Below are 16,360 nucleotides of genomic sequence, written 5' to 3'. Positions count from 1 at the left end.
AGGTAATCATTAAGTATCTAAGGCGAGACTTGAACTCAGGTCCTCCTGTCTCCAGGGCTGGTGTTCCATCCACTGTGCCACCTAGCTGCCCCTTTAATTTTATTTTTAAATAAAATTTTCATCCTACTATTTGCAAAAAAAAAATCCATTGCATCAATTGATGCAGCTTGGTCCTTCAAGGTATTCTTAAATGTCAGTTCTTCTTTAAGCATATGAATCTTTGAAAGTAGTACAGTAGGTAAAATATGAGTAGATTAAAAAGGCAGGAAATTAAATTTCACTAATTATTCTGACATTCCCCTTTTGTTGTACAGGCAAATCTAAGCCTTTAAGGCAGAGTTTGAGGTTTCTGCTAAACAAGGTAGACAGGAAAATCTTTAATTCTCAAAGTCTTAAACTAGTTTACAAAGTATCTATTTTAGTGGACCTACTATTAGAATAAGAACAAGTCCCTGAAATCTAGAATGTCCATAGCAATTTAGGACTACTTATTTTTTGCAAGATAGATTGCTTTAAAGTAAAACTAAGGGAAAAGTCATCTAATTCTGCATAGTGATTCTTTCAGCAATAATAAAAGCTAAAGTTTGCAAAGCATATAGAATTATTATCTTTTAAATTAATTTTTATAGCTAAAATACAATTTTCCCTCAGAGTCCAAAATTTTTTGATTATTTGTTCTGTATATTTCATGTATATCTTATTTTATCCTCACAACAGCTCTGAGTGTGGTGCTATTAATATTTTTGTTTTGCAGATAAGAAAACAAATGGAAAAAGGTTAAATGATTTGCTCAGGGTCAAACATCAAATTGTCTATGGCAGGATCTGAAGGTCAGATGCTGACTCATTGTTCACCTAGGTGCAAAGTGGGAATGTACTTATTCACTGAGAAGAGCAATATTCAAAGCAAATATTGGGGTCAAATTCTCATTTACTATTTTATGACTTTGTTTTCTCTCATTGTTATCTATTAAAGTTGATACATGACTCTATATAAGTTCAATTCCAAGTAAAACCAGTTAGGTTTATTATCTTTTTATTTTCAGTGTTTTTGTAAATGATGCTCAATGGTCCTGTGATGCCACAACTACTATGGAAAAATTGTTTCCTCAAGTTTTCCTGAATAAAGAAACACAAGAGCAGCTGGGTCTTGATCCACAAAAAAACTTAATGAAAGTAAGGCAGCATACTGAAATGTTTACATTCCAAGGTGCTCTATTGGAAGTCAGTGCAAACATTACCAGAAACTATTTTTTAAATGTTTCAAAACAAAACTAATGAGTGTCACTAAAGTGTGACTGCTAATTTGGATCTGATTATATGATGTCAAGCCTCAAATTTGCTTTCATTAATCATAGAAGTGCAGCTGTTCTGCAGAAACAATATTCCACATTTAGCCACAGGCAGTCTGCCAAGGATCAGAGAAGATGGGATTTCTAAAAGTAAGCTTCAATCACTGTTTTTTATGAATTCACTGAGAGATCAGTGCACCCCCCCCCCATTTCCCTACCCTCCAGGCTTTTGCAGACTCATCAGTCTCCTTCCAAAAGCAACACTGAAAAATCTGGAGCTTCTGTTTGAGGATCAGTCAGCTTCATTAAGGTTTGTTCACATTATGAAAGGTACAGACATTCACTCTTATCACACAGTATAAGAATTAGAGTTCATCTACTTCAACCACTTCATTTTGCTGATGGGGAAAAGAGGTGATTTGTCATTGAAGCTCAGTCTGGCAATCTTTGGGTAGATATGTTTCTTTTATGCCAAACTCATAGTAGTCAGTGTTAAGTGGAGATTTGTTTTTCAAGTATAGCTGCTTAAAACAAGGGATGATGATGAGTGTCACACACACACACACACACACACACACTCTCTCTCTCTCTCTCTCTCTCTCTCTCTCTCTCTCTCTCTCTCTCCAATCTGCTTAAAACTGAAGAGACAAGTTTATATGCTGAATTTATGAAATCAAAGCTTGCTCCCTGGAGCTTTAAAAAACCCCACCTTCCGAAAGTATCTGACAACTAGTGGCAGGGAAAATAATGTGATGCTAATCCTTACTGGGGCAAACAGTTTGTGAATAGCATAGGCCATCACAAACGTACCCGTGCCAGCGACAATCTTAGAGTTCTGCACCGATTCTGCTAAACCGAGTTTGCAGAGAAAGGAAGATACATCCACACCACTAGAAAAGAAAAAGAAATGTGATTATCACAACCAGGCCCTTCAATCCTTGGAATTATTCTTATTATTAGAAACTACTTAACTGTGAGAGAAAGAATTTCCTGCAGTAGTAAGCTTTGAGAAGAATCAGAAGAGCAAAAGCTAAGGTAGTTAGCAGGAATTTAGTTTTTATTAATATACTTATGTGATAGGTACTGTCATTTTTATGGTACAAATTAATACAGTGAGTTATCTCACTTTTCCCTAAAATAACCCTCTAAGGAAGGCAGTCCAAGGATATTATCCTTGATTATAGTGGAGGAAAGTGACATTCAAGTAAAGTACTTCTCTCTAGACCTTCCAGCTACAGACTGGAAGTTGAGAAGCATTAGAGAAGAAATATGGAAAAGTACATATCTGAAAGTGGAGAGCAAACATTGGGAGTTGGTTGGGTAGAGGGGTGTTCTGGGGGGCAGGGGGAAGGAAGGTGGATATCTTGTGCTGTGTGGGGCCCACATCTGTTAAGAATGTAGAAAGCATATTGGACTTGGGATCAGAGAACCTGGGTTCAAATTCTGACTAGTTGTTCTACATTCTATATTAACCTGGACCAAATCAACATTTTGGGGGTCTTAGTTTTCTCTTTAGTAAAATGAAAGAAATAATACAGATGGTTTTTATGACTTCTTACAACTAATACTGGTGATAATGATAACAGATGACAAATGTGTGTGTATACATACACACATATATCTTTCAGGTTTGCAAAATGGACTAATTTCATTGAATCCTCACAACAATTATGAGATAAATGCTCTTATTAGTCAGTCAAGCTTTTATTACTCATTCACTGTACAAAGTACTAGAGATACAAAGAAAAAACAAAAATATGATCCCTGCCCCTCAAGGAGGTCATAAGTCTTTTTTTTATAAAATATTTTTCTTGTAATTTAAGAAATATACTACATAGTTTATTAAAATCCAAAGTGATGACTAAAGAATGGTTACTAATCAACCTATACTTCACATACCACTCCAGGTAAAAGGTGTATTTAGAGTTAGAGGGAGGAAAAAAAAGGAAACAGTTCAATCATAATGGAAATTTCTACTTCATGGACACAATACATTCTGATACCTGGTTCAAAACTGTTTTGAATCACGTTAATCTGGTAAAAGCTACAAAATATAAACTCATCTTTAAGAAAAAAAAACTTGTCACTTAAATATTGTGGTTATTAATACCTTTCTTCCATGGAGTAAAAAAAATATATGTATGTATATATCACTCAATCCTCAATATAGGAGTGAGGTAGGAGAACAGGTTATCATTATTTTCATTTTTTAGATAAGGAGATCACATAAAACATTAAGCAACTTAAGGAGATCATATTTTAATGGGAGAAACACATGTATAGTAAATATAATGAAGAATGATATATAAATAACAATCTTAAATTATAGCATCTTTTATAAGAGCTGTATTCATGTCCAGTGCTCTTTCTACCATACTGGAAAAAAAGACAGTATACTGCCCCCAAACTTTCAAATGTCACTAAGAGTTTTAAATAACTAAATAATTTAGATAGCGGCCCTCATCTGAAACATTTTGGAATGGTTGGAACCAGGCCTGAGATTTTAGTGATAATGAAATTTCATTTAGCACCTTCTCTGAGATTTATCTTCTCAGAGAATCTCCTGGGAGTGACTGAGAAGTTGAGCAAATTGTGCAGGGCCTCAGAAATCCATGTGTCAGAGATGGGAACTTGAACCTAGGTTTCCATTTGTTTCTTTTCTGATGAAATTCTTAAAACCAAAGAGTCATACCTTGAAACAACTATGTAGAATATTCCCAGAGATATTAATGAGATCCCAATATGCAATGAAACAGCCACGCCTCCATATTCTTTAAAGACTTGCTTCAGCTGCTGGTGTTTACTTTGTTTGCTCTCATCTACAATGCCAGATTCTTTGGGTGCTCTTTCTGGTTTTTTTGGGTCCTGTACAAAAATAGGAGAAAGGTTAGAAATTAAGATCAGATATAAGAATAGTAATAATAATGTCTGACCCTGCATGGAGGGCTATTGGACACATTAACTCATTTTATTCTCACAAAAATTCTGTGAAGTGTCAGAGTAGGAATATTGGGGGAAGACCCTGGACTAGGAGTCATAGAAGATCTAGGTTCTAGTCCCATCTCTGCTAATTTATTAATAATATCTTAACATTTAAATAGAGTTTACTATCTGCAAGAACTGTACTAAGCACTTTAACAATAATAAAAACAGTTAACATTTATATAAAGCTTACTATGTTTCAGACTTTTTGCTAAGCATTTTCCAATTATCTCATCTCATCACCAAACAACCCTGGAAGGTAAGGTGTTATTATTTTCATTTTACATATGAGAACCCTGAGGTGAATAGAAGTTAAGTGGCTTCATACAACTAGTAAGTGCCTTGGGCTGGATTTGATCTTAGGTGTTCCTAATTCCAGGTCTACTCTTTCTACAATGCTCCCTGAAGCCACCTGGCCTATGGCATATACCCCAAGAAGGTCAAAACTAGAAAGAAAATATTCAGAGAAATACTTTTTGTAGTAGAAAGAAATTAGAAACAAAGTAGAGTTCCACTAAATGGGAAATGATTAAACAAATTGTGGTAGGTGAATGTAATGGAATATTGCTATGTTGAAAGAAATGATTTTCTCAGAGAATGGAAAGACTGGTATAAACTAATACAAAGTCAAAATAGTAGAACCAAGAAAACAATATATACAATGTCAGTGAAGAGAACAACCCTCTCCCCAAACTGAATGATATGTAAGTATAATGGTTACACTGCTAGCCTTAGGAAATTCTCTTCCTTTTTTATTCTTTGCTACAAGATATAGTTTAATAGGGAAGGGGAAGAGAAAGAAGTATTTTTTGAAACAAAACAAAAGATGACTATTATGAAAGAAAAAAGACTTCTTTATGAATTTATTCTTAGGGTATCCCAAAAAGCTGAGAAGTAAAAAAAAAATATATCAAGTTGTGATTGTTACTCTCTTTAGATACCTTTGATTGCACTGACTTGCTTGCTATTCCTAACACAGTAACACCCTCTCTCTGTTCTTTTGCACTGGCTATCTTCAATGCCTAGAATTCACCCCTCATTTTTATCTCCAAGATATTTATCTCACTAGCTTTCTTCAACACTCATCTCAAATGTCACTTTCCATTGGATGTCTTTCCTGGGCCTCTTCTTGCACCCAAATATGGTGATGCCCTGCCTCAGATTTACATCCACCTAGAATCTGTAAGTATGATAATAATGACAGCAACAGCAATAGCAACATTTATATAGCATGTTAAAATTTGCTAAGCGCTTTACAAGTATCTCACTTAATCCTCATAACAATCTTGGGAAATAAGTAGTATTACTATTCCCATTTTACAAATTAAGAAATTGAGACAGAGAGGAATTATGTGTTTTGTCTAGGGTCACAAACTAGTAAGGCTGGATTTAAACTCAGCTTTTCCCAATTTAAGGGGCCAATACCCTATCTGCTGTACCACCTCCCTATAGTTACTTTGTTTGTACCTAGTTATTTATAGGTTGTCTCCCCCATAAGAATGTGAGTTTTCAGAGAGCTAGGAACAGTTTTCCTCTTTCTTTGTATCCCCAGAGCTTATAGCACAGAATCTGATAAGAATTTAAAGTTTACTGACTGAGTTTAAGTAGTATTTTAGAGCTGGAAGGGCACCTCATCTACTCCCTTCTCATTTCTTAAAGTTAGAAACTACTACCCAAAGATGGAAATGACTCTTCTAAAAATAAAAAGGTTTGTAAGATTGAAAATTGAATCTAGATCTACTAACTCTAAATCCAGTGAGGCTAAGTGGATAGAGAATTGGGCTGGAGTTAGGAAGACCTGAGATCAAATCCAATCTGAGACATTTGCTAACTGTGAGTCCCTGGACAAGTCATGTGATTCCTTTGCTTCAGTTTCCTCCTCTGTAAAATGGAGAGAATATTAGCACCTACTTCCCTAAGTTGTTATGAGGATCAAAAATGAGTGATATTTCTTAAAAACTTATATGTCTGGTACATAGTAGGTGCCATATAAATGCTTACTATACTTCCTGGTGTTATTTCTACTCTAGACTGCTCTTCTTTAATAGAAGGAAACAGGGGGCAGCTAGGTGGTACATAGGATAGAGCACTGGCCCTTGAGTCAGGAGTACCTGAGTTCAAATTCGGCCTCAGACACTTAATAATTACCTAGCTGTGTGGCCTTGGGTAAGCTACTTAACCCCATTGTCTTGCAAAAAAAAAAAAACAAACCTAAAAAAAAAAAGAAGTTAACAATACTTTGAAGTCTAAGAGACCCTCAAGATAGGTCCCAAATGACTGTTAGTATAGCAGTTACTTTCATTTATTGACTACTACCAAACCTGTGACAATGTTTTCCCTAAGTTTCTTATGCTCTTTCCAGTTGCTGAAAATTGTAGTTCAACTGGATTGACTTGAAAAGCAGCTGGTGGGAGGAAGAATAGTTGTGTCAGGGCTTCTTTGGGGAGGACACCCAGATACTTCGTGGAAAACTTGAGGGAGAACTCTGATGAAGGCAAACCTTTACAAAAAAGGGACTAACAGTGAATGGCATAAGGTGGTGGTGTTGTTAGTACTGTCCGTCCTGAAGTCAGAAAGACTCATCTTTCTGAGTACAAATCTGACTTCAGAAACTTACCAGTAGTATAACTCTGCAAGTCACTTAACAATGTTTGCCTCAGTTTCCTCATCTGTTAAATGATCAGGAGAAAGAAAGGCTAAACCAGTCCTGTATCTTTGACAAGAAAACCCCAAAGAGGTTAAAAAAAAGAGTGAGAACTGAGGATGGGTAATGAGAAGATAATCAAACAACACAGGGAAGAGAAGGTGTGAGATAGGGCGAGAAGATAATCAAACAACACAGGGAAGAGAAGGTGTGAGATAGGGCAAGAAGAGCAATCAGGTCTTGTGCACGGTGCAGAAGTAACCCAACTGGCAGTTTTGTAACTCAGTTCTGGGCCATATATCTTTGGGGAATTTTTGTGGTTTCTAAGCTGTATATTAAGTAAAGAGTGAGTTTATGTTTTCCCTTTGGCCCCAGGAACTGGTTTGAATACCGAAGCAAAGGGAAGCATCCAGTTCTGTCACTCTGAACCTGCAGAGATGTCCATCTGGTTGATAACTGTGTCTAGCAGCAGTCTACTGGAATTCTAACCAAAACAAGTCCACAGGCATATTGTTCAAACACAAACCCAGGTCAGGAACTTATAGTGCTCATACTAGGAGGTAAAAAAAAAAAAAATCAGATTATGTCCTGGAGTTTCCCCAACCTGGGCTGTCTCTGAGACCCTTGAATAAAAATACCAATTACTATCCCAAGAAAGCAACAGCAGGAACAGCCCAGACATATTCTCCATAAGTACTCAGAATCTGGCCTTGACATAAAAAGTCAGAAGTCAAGAAAGAGACTGGAAGAATTATCAAACAAACAAAAAGAATCCCAGAATAAAGATATATGGTGACAGGGATGCTCAGGACGCAAACTCAGAAACAAAGAATGTCTCCAAAATATCTACAAACAAAGCCTCAAGTAAAAACCCTGCTTGGGTATAAATTCAGCTAAAATGACTAGAAGAGATGAAACAAGAATTAATAAAATTAAAAAAAGTTTTTATAAAGGAAATTTATAGGGATAGACTAAAGAAATTGGAAAGGAAATGAAAGTTTGGAAGAATTAGAATGAATAGTTTGGCATAAGAAGTTTAAAACTTTACCTAAGCAACAAACTTCTTGAAATTAAAATGAACCAAATGGAAACCAATAATTATTCTGGGCAATGAGAAATATTAAAACAAAGTCAAAAGACTGAAAGAATAAAAGAAAATATAAGGTATCTTTTGACAAAAACAACTGATGTAGAAAAGAGTTCAAGGAAGGATAATTTAAGAAACCTAAGACAATCTAAAATTATGACTAAGAATACTCAGATGAAATCATAAAAGAAACTGCCCAGATCTCTTAGTACCATAGAACAAAAATGAAATACAAAGAATCACCTGTCACCTCTAAAAACAAACACAAATGAAAACTCCCAGAAATTTCAAATCCAGAGCCTCCAAGTCAAAGAAATAGAAAATATAGCAAGCATCCAGAAAGAATTCAAGCACTAAGGAGTTCAGTAAGAATCAGATATGATTTAATAGCTATCAGTAAAAAGAAGCAGAGTTTAGAATACAATATTGAAGGAAATAGGATGCCCATCAAATTGGGAATAGTTAAACAGGATCTATGAATGTGATTAAATACTATAATGCTCTGAAAAATGATGATGAGGATGGGTTTCAGAAAAGTCTGAGAAGACTTGTATGATCTGATTCAAAGTGAAGGAAGTGAGTGGAATATTCCATCTTAAGAGTTAATATCCTCTCAGGGTTGAAAATCATTAAAACAAAGACAGACTACTACCCTTAGACTATTCTTAGAAGAGGGAGAGAGGCCTTGCATTCCCAGTTAGACACCCTCCCGATTCTGTTTAGCATTCTGGAATACTTCCAGAAGAGAGACCTAGCAGTCTTAGTTAGCCAACCTGTTTGATAATGGACTGTGAGAACAGTAGTCTGCCTTCTCTTTTTTGATAAGTGCTAAACTAAGAAGACCTTGCATACTCAGACATTAATTCATTTAATAGAAGGTCATTAGAAATCTTCTGATACCCTTGCCATCTGGATGGTGAGGTAATTAATATTTCACGAAAACCTTTTATTCTTCTCTTTGTTGCTGGGTAGATTTTTCACGTAAAGATTGTAACTCTGAAAACCTTAACCAATCAGGTTGGAAGAGAGGGGGCTAGGGAGTGGGGAATCGTGCTAGGCCATATAATCTTACTTGACTGTCACCTCGGGGCAGCTCCTTGTTCTTCACTACCTTTGTGAGACTTGGGGGTGCCCTTTTCTTGAGAAAAGCCAAAATAAATTTTCCTTTTTGCTCAGAGGAATCTCTATATTTTTTTTAAAGTGGATTTTTATCCCACATAGAAACAACACTAGAAGAACAATCTATACAATAAGAGTCCATCAATAGTCTTGGGGCCAAAGGCACAAAGCCCCTACTACTACTACTACTACTATTATGTGCTAAACATGGGGGATATAAAAAGAGATAAAAGAAAATCCTTTTTTTTCAAGGATCTCATAACCTAATAGGAGAGGCATACAGGTAAACCAATATGTAAAAATAAACTATGTACAGTATAAATAAAAGAATGGACTAGAATTAAGAGGGGATGAAAAGGGCTTCCCGAGGGAGATGGGATTTTAGGAAGTGACAGAAGGTAGGAGACAGAGATAAGGAGGGAGAACATTCCAAGTACAGAAGATAGCTGGAGAAAATACCCAGATCAAGAAATGGAATATCTTGTTTCTGTAGTAGTAAGAAGGCTGATATCACTAGATAGAAGAGTTCCTTGAGTATGAGGAGGAGGGATATTGATATAAGATATAAGAAGACTGTTAAGGTGGGAGGTGTTAACAATTGTTAAGGTGGGAAGGGTCTTGAACAATAATCAGTGGATTCTGTATTTGATCCAGAAGGCTGATAGGAAGCCACTGGAGTTTGAGAATTGAAGACGGGGCTGACGTGGTCAAGCTGTGTTTTAGAAAAATCATTCTGGTGGCTAAAAAGAGGATAGATTGGAGTGGGGAGAAATTTGACACAGGTAGATCCACCATTAGGCTATTGAAATAGTTTAAATATGAGAAGAACAGCCTGCATTAGAGTGATGGCAGTGTCAGAGAGGCCTTGGCAACAAATTAGACATAAGAATGTGTGAGAGATAGTTAAGAACCAAGGATGAGGGGCAGCTAGGTGGCGCAGTGGATAGAGCACCAGCCCTGGAGTCAGGAGTACCTGAGTTCAAATTCATCTCAGACATTTAATAATTACCTAGCTGTGTGGCCTTGGGCAAGCCACTTAACCCCATTGCCTTGCCAAAAAAAAAAAACCCCTAAAAAAAAAAGAATCAAGGATGACACCTAAGTTGTAAGCCTGAGGATTTGGGAAGGTGGTAGAACTCTCAGCAGCAACAATCATAATGTAGAAATAATCAACTTTAAAAGATTTAGGAACTCTGATAAACAAAATTTTCAACCATGATTCCAAAAGACTCAAGATGAAACACCAACCACCATACTTACCATCTGAAGGACTCAAGAGTACAGAATGAAATAGCTCTATCTCTAATGCAGAATTTGTTTTGTTTGACTAAACATTTGTAATTGGTTTTGCTATTCTTATATTTTCAATGGGTGAAGGAGGTGGAGGAGGGAGGGGTAATACAAAACTAAAAATAAATCTGAATTTAAAAATTAAAAAATGATAAGGCAAACAATATAGCCTTACTTACTCTCAAGAATAATGTACCAGGCAAAACTGAATATAATACTATAGGAGTAAATTGAACCATTGATGAAATAAAGAATTTCTGTGCCTTCCTTTTTAAAAAACCAGAGTTTCACAGAAACTTTAAAATTACAGGACTAAAGAGGCACAAAAAGGTCAACATAGTGAACAATCATAAGAGACTAAGCAAGGATAAACTACTTACATTCTAAAATGGGGGATAATACTGGTGTTCCTCAGAACTCTATCAGAAGTCATAATTAAATGGAGGATCTGGGAGTTGTTCTGCTATGTTTTGGTAATCCTAATAGAAGAATGGAAAGGGATGGGAAGAGAAATACATGAGAGGGGGAAAAAGGAAGAAGTAGGATGAAAATTATTATGTATACTTGTGGTACAAAGAAGTCTAAACAAACACTGAGGAAGAGCTTGGGGTGGCAGGTGATACTTGGATCTCTGAGCTGGTTCAAGGAAGGCAGAAGACATATATACTCAATTTAAGAATGTACACATAGGTAGAATATAACTTCCATTTCACTCAAGAAGTAAAATTTGGAAAGAAAGAGGAGATGGAAAGGGGGAGGGTAAATTAAGAGAGATTAATTCTAAACAAACTCTGAAGTAAATTTCCAAGAGAAATTTATAAGAAAAGAAAAAAAAAATGAATAAGAAACTAAAAAAAAATCCTATAAGGGTAAGAGAAGGAAACAGAGGTAGATTCCACTTGGGTACCATCTCCTGATTCCATTAGTTATTAGTGCTTTCTCTTTCTTCACATTACTTAGCTATTTACAAGTTGTAACTCAAATTAGAAGGTAAATTCCCGTTTTCTTTTTATAACCCCAGAATTAGGCATAATGACACAGCAGGTGTTTAATGAAATAAATTACTAAAGTCTTGTAGAATCTCTGGGTAAAAAAAAGACTACAATGCATGAAATATGTATAAATTAAGATGGCAGACATTATGACTGTTTTGTAAATGACCTACACAAGCCTATTATCTGTGTTTGAAGAAAAGTACAGTTAACTCTACTTCATCATCTTCTACAAGTTTTATAGAGACCCAATTCATTTGGCATTTTGATGGGAGGAAAGGAGTGATACTACATCATGTACACTACACACCTCACATAATAATAATAATAATAATAACAATAACAATGTTTGTCCTTTTTTGGTCCATTTTTGAAGAAGACCACAACATCAGGGAGGTGATCCCATGACAAGCACATGAATTGGATTTGAGTGAGGGGTGCTGTGCTAAATCACCTGCCTCACTTTCTCCTCCAGAGATGTCTGGGTCCAGTGGCCAGATATTTATTTATCAGGATGACTGGAGATGACTCTGTATGTGAGACAATTAACATTAAGTAATTTACCCAAGGTTACACAACTAGTAAATGGCAAGTGTCTGCGGATGGATTTGAACTCTCATCCTCCTAACCCCAAGGCCAATGCTCTAGCCACTGTGCCACCTAGGTGTCACATACCTCATTCACCCCACAATAGTTACTGAACTGCCCTGGCCTTTTAGCTTTCTTAAGCTATATTAGTGTCACACAACTGGTTTTTTAAGATATCTTCTATTTGGGGTAATCTTTCAATTCCTTACCTAACCATCAATTAGTGAATGAATATTGCTTAGGACAAACTGAGATCTGGGAAAGACATTAACTTAAAAAAGGCCAAAGTTTCTCACTATATCCAGGTGGACTCTTGACTTTGGAGGAGTGAGGTTGATGACTTTGAATAGCTTACCCTAACTGATGTCATTGGTCCTCTTCCAGAACAAAAGAGGAACCACAACAAAACAACACCAATCAGAGGTGCCAAAGACACCACCTACCCCTGATATGTGGTTTTCTAAGGCCCTGATTCTATTTCAGTTTGATAATACTGGTCTTTACACTTTCACACTCATTTCTTTGTCCCATTCCTTATTCTTCCTCACCCTCCTCCTTCCCTGCTGCTTCTGGATTTACCTAGCCTTACCCCTATGTGTCCAGATTATGGTTTAGGGTCCTTAAATCAACACTAGGTAGACATCTGTGATCAGAGAAGTTAAGGGACGTCTGTGGTCATACAGCTAAGTAATCATCAGTGGCAGAATTTGAATTCATGTTTTCTTGATTCCCAAGTCTAATTCCCTAATCATTATTTTTATGTCTCCCCTATTCCTGGTCTGGAATTTAGCAGCTGCTCTAGTTCTGCTGAGCGTGTGTCTTCAGAGATCATTTCCTTGATTTCATTCATGCCCCAGAAAGGAACTATTTAGTATGGATTCTGCATGTTGTATTTACTAGTTGAAGATTCTCTTCTCTTCTAAATAAAGGGAAGGTCTGTTCAGTATGTTTTAGAGTGACAGAGAGAGAGAGAGAGAGAGAGAGAGAGCTAGATTATCTAGAGCCAAATCTCTCAGTCATAACTGCGGCAGTCTCAAGTGTCCAAGGGCTTCAGGAGATAAGCAAGTGCTATCAGGAGCTTTCAGGCTTTTGAGGTATCATTTATGTTTGCTCCCACATTTACTTACTTGGGGGTGGGGAATGGACAATTATGAAGCACTTCAAAGATACTTTGTGTTCCCAACAGTTTGTTCTGAAATCAAGGACAATATCTTGAAAGTCTCAAAACAAGTTTCTTTCCCCTTTGGTTCAGCAATACAACCACATCTAGCCTTTCTACTATATTTTTTCCTAGACTGTTGATTTAGTTTCAACTCTTCCCCAGTCTCTTATGGAGGGACATTCTAATCAGTACAGGCTTAAAGCATAGAGGTGACAGGAGGAAGGATAGAAGCCACTAAATTTTCACACACAAAACAATGATTCTTTGAGGCTGATTAGATACCAAATTAGATACCCCTTTCAGCTTGAATCCTGGCGGGTCGACCCACTCCAAGAATCAAAGATGCCTCAGTCAAACTCCTCAGTGAACTTCAGATAATAAAGGGTTGGCAGACCTGGAGGGTGAGGAGGGCAGAACTGGAAGGGCCATTAGCATTGTCTATTCAGTTTATTTCTATCAGAAGTGGACATGACAGAGAGCTTATGGAAGTCTGGAGCAGTACTGGGACTAGAACATGTTTCCTACTCTCAAGAGTTTACTATTTCCTTCCCTCCCGAATCTCTCTTCCTTCTCTTTCCACCTCTCCCCCTCCCCAGTATGCTCTGTACTGAAAAAGATCAGGATCATTGAGGAAGAGGAGAATAATATTAGTATACATTTACAGACAGTGTTTTAAAATTTACTAGTACACATTTATAAGAGAGTGTTTTAAAGTTTACAAAGTCCTTTTCTCAAAACATCTTGAGATAGTGAAAATACTTTTTATTACTTGAGTGTTTCAGAAGTTAAATGACTTGCCAGGTCAAACTAATAAAAGTTTGGACAGCTCTGAAACTTTTCCTCCCTTTTCCTGTTGTATTTTCCTAGTTTGGAACCTTTACTTAAATCCTTTTCAGGACTCTCGGTTGAACAACCACACTCCATCCCCACCCCCTACTCTTGTCTGAAGTCTTCCCTAACCTAGACCTTGACTGGGACCACTCCTTCCAATCTCTTCTTTACACTTTTCTCATTTTTTCTCATATCAAAAATTATGGCTCTTGATGATTGCACCTTCCTGCTCCAAGAGTGCAAGGCCTGTATGAACTCTTTTAAAGAGACATTTGAACTGTGCAACATGGAGAGGGGGGGGATGTTCAACCTTGATGGACTTGCTCATTCCATCAGTGCAATAATCAGGGACGATTTTGGGCTGTCTGCAATGGAGAATACCATCTGTATCCAGGGAACTAACTGGAGTTTGAACAAAGTTCAAGGACTATTCCCTTTAATTTAGAAAAAAAAACAGATATGTTATTGTCTGATCTTGTTATCTCTAAGACTTTTTGTTTCTTCCTTAAGGATATGATTTCTCTCTCATCACACCCAATTTGGATCAATGTACAACATGGAAACAAAGTAAAGACTGGCAGATTGCTTTCCGTGGGGCGGGGGGGGGGGTAAGATTGGGGGGAAAATTGTAAAACTCAAATAAAATCTTTAATAAAAAAAAATGAGACGTTTGAATGAGAACTGCGCTTGGAGTCTGAAGACACTTGGTAAGTCAAAGAGCACCTACCTGGCATGGCTGTTGTGGGGATAAGATGGAATGCTATTTGAAAAGACCTGGGGCAGCTAGGTGGCATAGTGGATAAAGCACCGGCCCTGAAGTCAGGAGTACCTGGGTTCAAATCCGGTCTCAGACACTTAATAATTACCTAGCTGTGTGGCCTTGGGCAAGCCACTTAACCCCATTTGCCTTACAAAAAAAAATAAAAAACAAAAAACTAGAAAAAAGACCTGGCACTTGGTGGCACTAGATAAACGACCATCTCCTCCTCCTCTAGGTGCCCGGAACGTGGCTGGTGCTAATACCAGGGCGCAGGGGGGTGAGGCCCCTGAAGTCAGAAGGGCCTAAGCTCAAGTCTGGCCTCAGACACACGACCTTGGGCAAGTCACTTAAACGGAATGGCCCACCTCCGGGGGCGTCCTCGGTGGGCCCTCCCTCACTCAGACCCCAGCCCCCCTGCTTGTCCTGGCATCAACCCCGAGGCGGTCACGGTCTTCCCAACATCACCGGGAGATCAAGAGAGCCCAGGTGCCCGCGCTGGCCTGGCTGTTGGCCCTGCCTGGGGGCTTCCTCCGGGGGGCGGCCCTGGGGGCCGCCCGAGCGCTGCCCGGCGGTTGTGGCGGGGGGCGCGGCGGCGCCTCGTGCCCGGGGCAGTCCTGAGGCCCCAAACGCTGGGCCCGTGTGGGGTGCGGGGCGGGGTGGGCGGGGCCGCCGGCCCTCTACTGGGGGCGAAGGGGGCCCGAGGGGCCAGGGTGGCGCGCAGAGAAGGGCCGGGCTGCGCTGCTTACCTGGGGCCCGGCGCTGCCCGCGCCGCCGCCGCCGCCGGATCCCTGGGGGCTGCCCTGGGCGTGCCTGGGGCTAGGCCCGAGCAGGAGCAGAAGGCGCGGGGCCCGGGGGGCCGCGGGCCCGGCCCGGCTGCCCAGGAGAGGCCCCGGGCGGAGCCGGAGCCCGGCCGCCCCCCGGCCCGCCGCCGCCGCCAGCAGCCAGGACATGGCCCAAGCCCGGGCCGCCTCGCCGCCCCGCCCGGCGCTCCCGGCCCTCGGCTGCTTCTCCCTCCCGGGCTCCGGGCAGAGTGGGTGTCTCCCGGTGGGTCTGCGCCCTCCCCCTTAAAGAGGCCGCGCCTCCTCCCGGCCGGCCGGGGCCCGGCGGGGGCCCACCCCGGGGAGGCGGCCCAGGGCAGGCCCGGGGCGCGTGCGGCGCGGCGGCGGGTGTCGGCCTCCTTATCCGCGGGGAACGGCCCCTCCTTCACCAGCCTGGGAGCGATGGGTGAGGGGAGTGGGCGCGCTGGTCCCGAGAGCCCCCAACGCGGCTGCAGAGCGCGCGTCTGTGTTTAGCGGCCTCCGGCGCATCCTGACCCGGGTTGCGGGTCTTTTTTTTAAAGAAGGATTTTATTTAGAGTTTTGCAATCCCCCCTCCCCCCCACCCACCCAAGGCAGTCTGTCAGTCTTTACATTGTTTCCATGACATACATTGATTTCAGTTGAAGTTGATGAGAGAACTCATATCCTTAAGGAAGGAAAATAAAGGAGGAGATAGTAAAATTACATACTAATATAATGCTTTTTTCCCTAATTTGACGGTAATAGTTCAAACTCCACATTTGTTTCTCTGGATACAGATGGTATTCTCCATTGCAGACAGCCCCAAATTGTCCCT

General features: G+C 39.6%; 1 protein-coding gene and 1 pseudogene across 1 annotated transcript; one reads left to right on the top strand and one right to left on the bottom strand.

Moving 5' to 3' along the window:
* Positions 1-1,835: 1,835 nt before the first annotated feature.
* On the bottom strand, positions 1,836-15,912 carry FAM210B (family with sequence similarity 210 member B). The gene is made up of 3 exons (XM_074210301.1): positions 15,493-15,912; positions 3,984-4,156; positions 1,836-2,181 (listed from the first exon to the last, which is right to left on the bottom strand). Exons 1-3 carry the CDS (start codon positions 15,694-15,696, stop codon positions 1,965-1,967), a joined length of 594 nt encoding a protein of 197 aa, XP_074066402.1. The 5' UTR covers positions 15,697-15,912; the 3' UTR covers positions 1,836-1,964.
* The window catches only part of LOC141490255 (alpha-enolase-like), a 152,293-nt pseudogene continuing 151,627 nt past the window's right edge, over positions 15,695-16,360 (top strand).

Source organism: Macrotis lagotis, chromosome 1 (assembly GCF_037893015.1).
Source record: "Macrotis lagotis isolate mMagLag1 chromosome 1, bilby.v1.9.chrom.fasta, whole genome shotgun sequence".
NCBI lineage: Eukaryota > Metazoa > Chordata > Mammalia > Peramelemorphia > Peramelidae > Macrotis > Macrotis lagotis.
The sequence above is the reverse complement of the archived record's forward strand: the minus strand, read 5'-3'. Positions and strand labels throughout refer to the sequence as shown.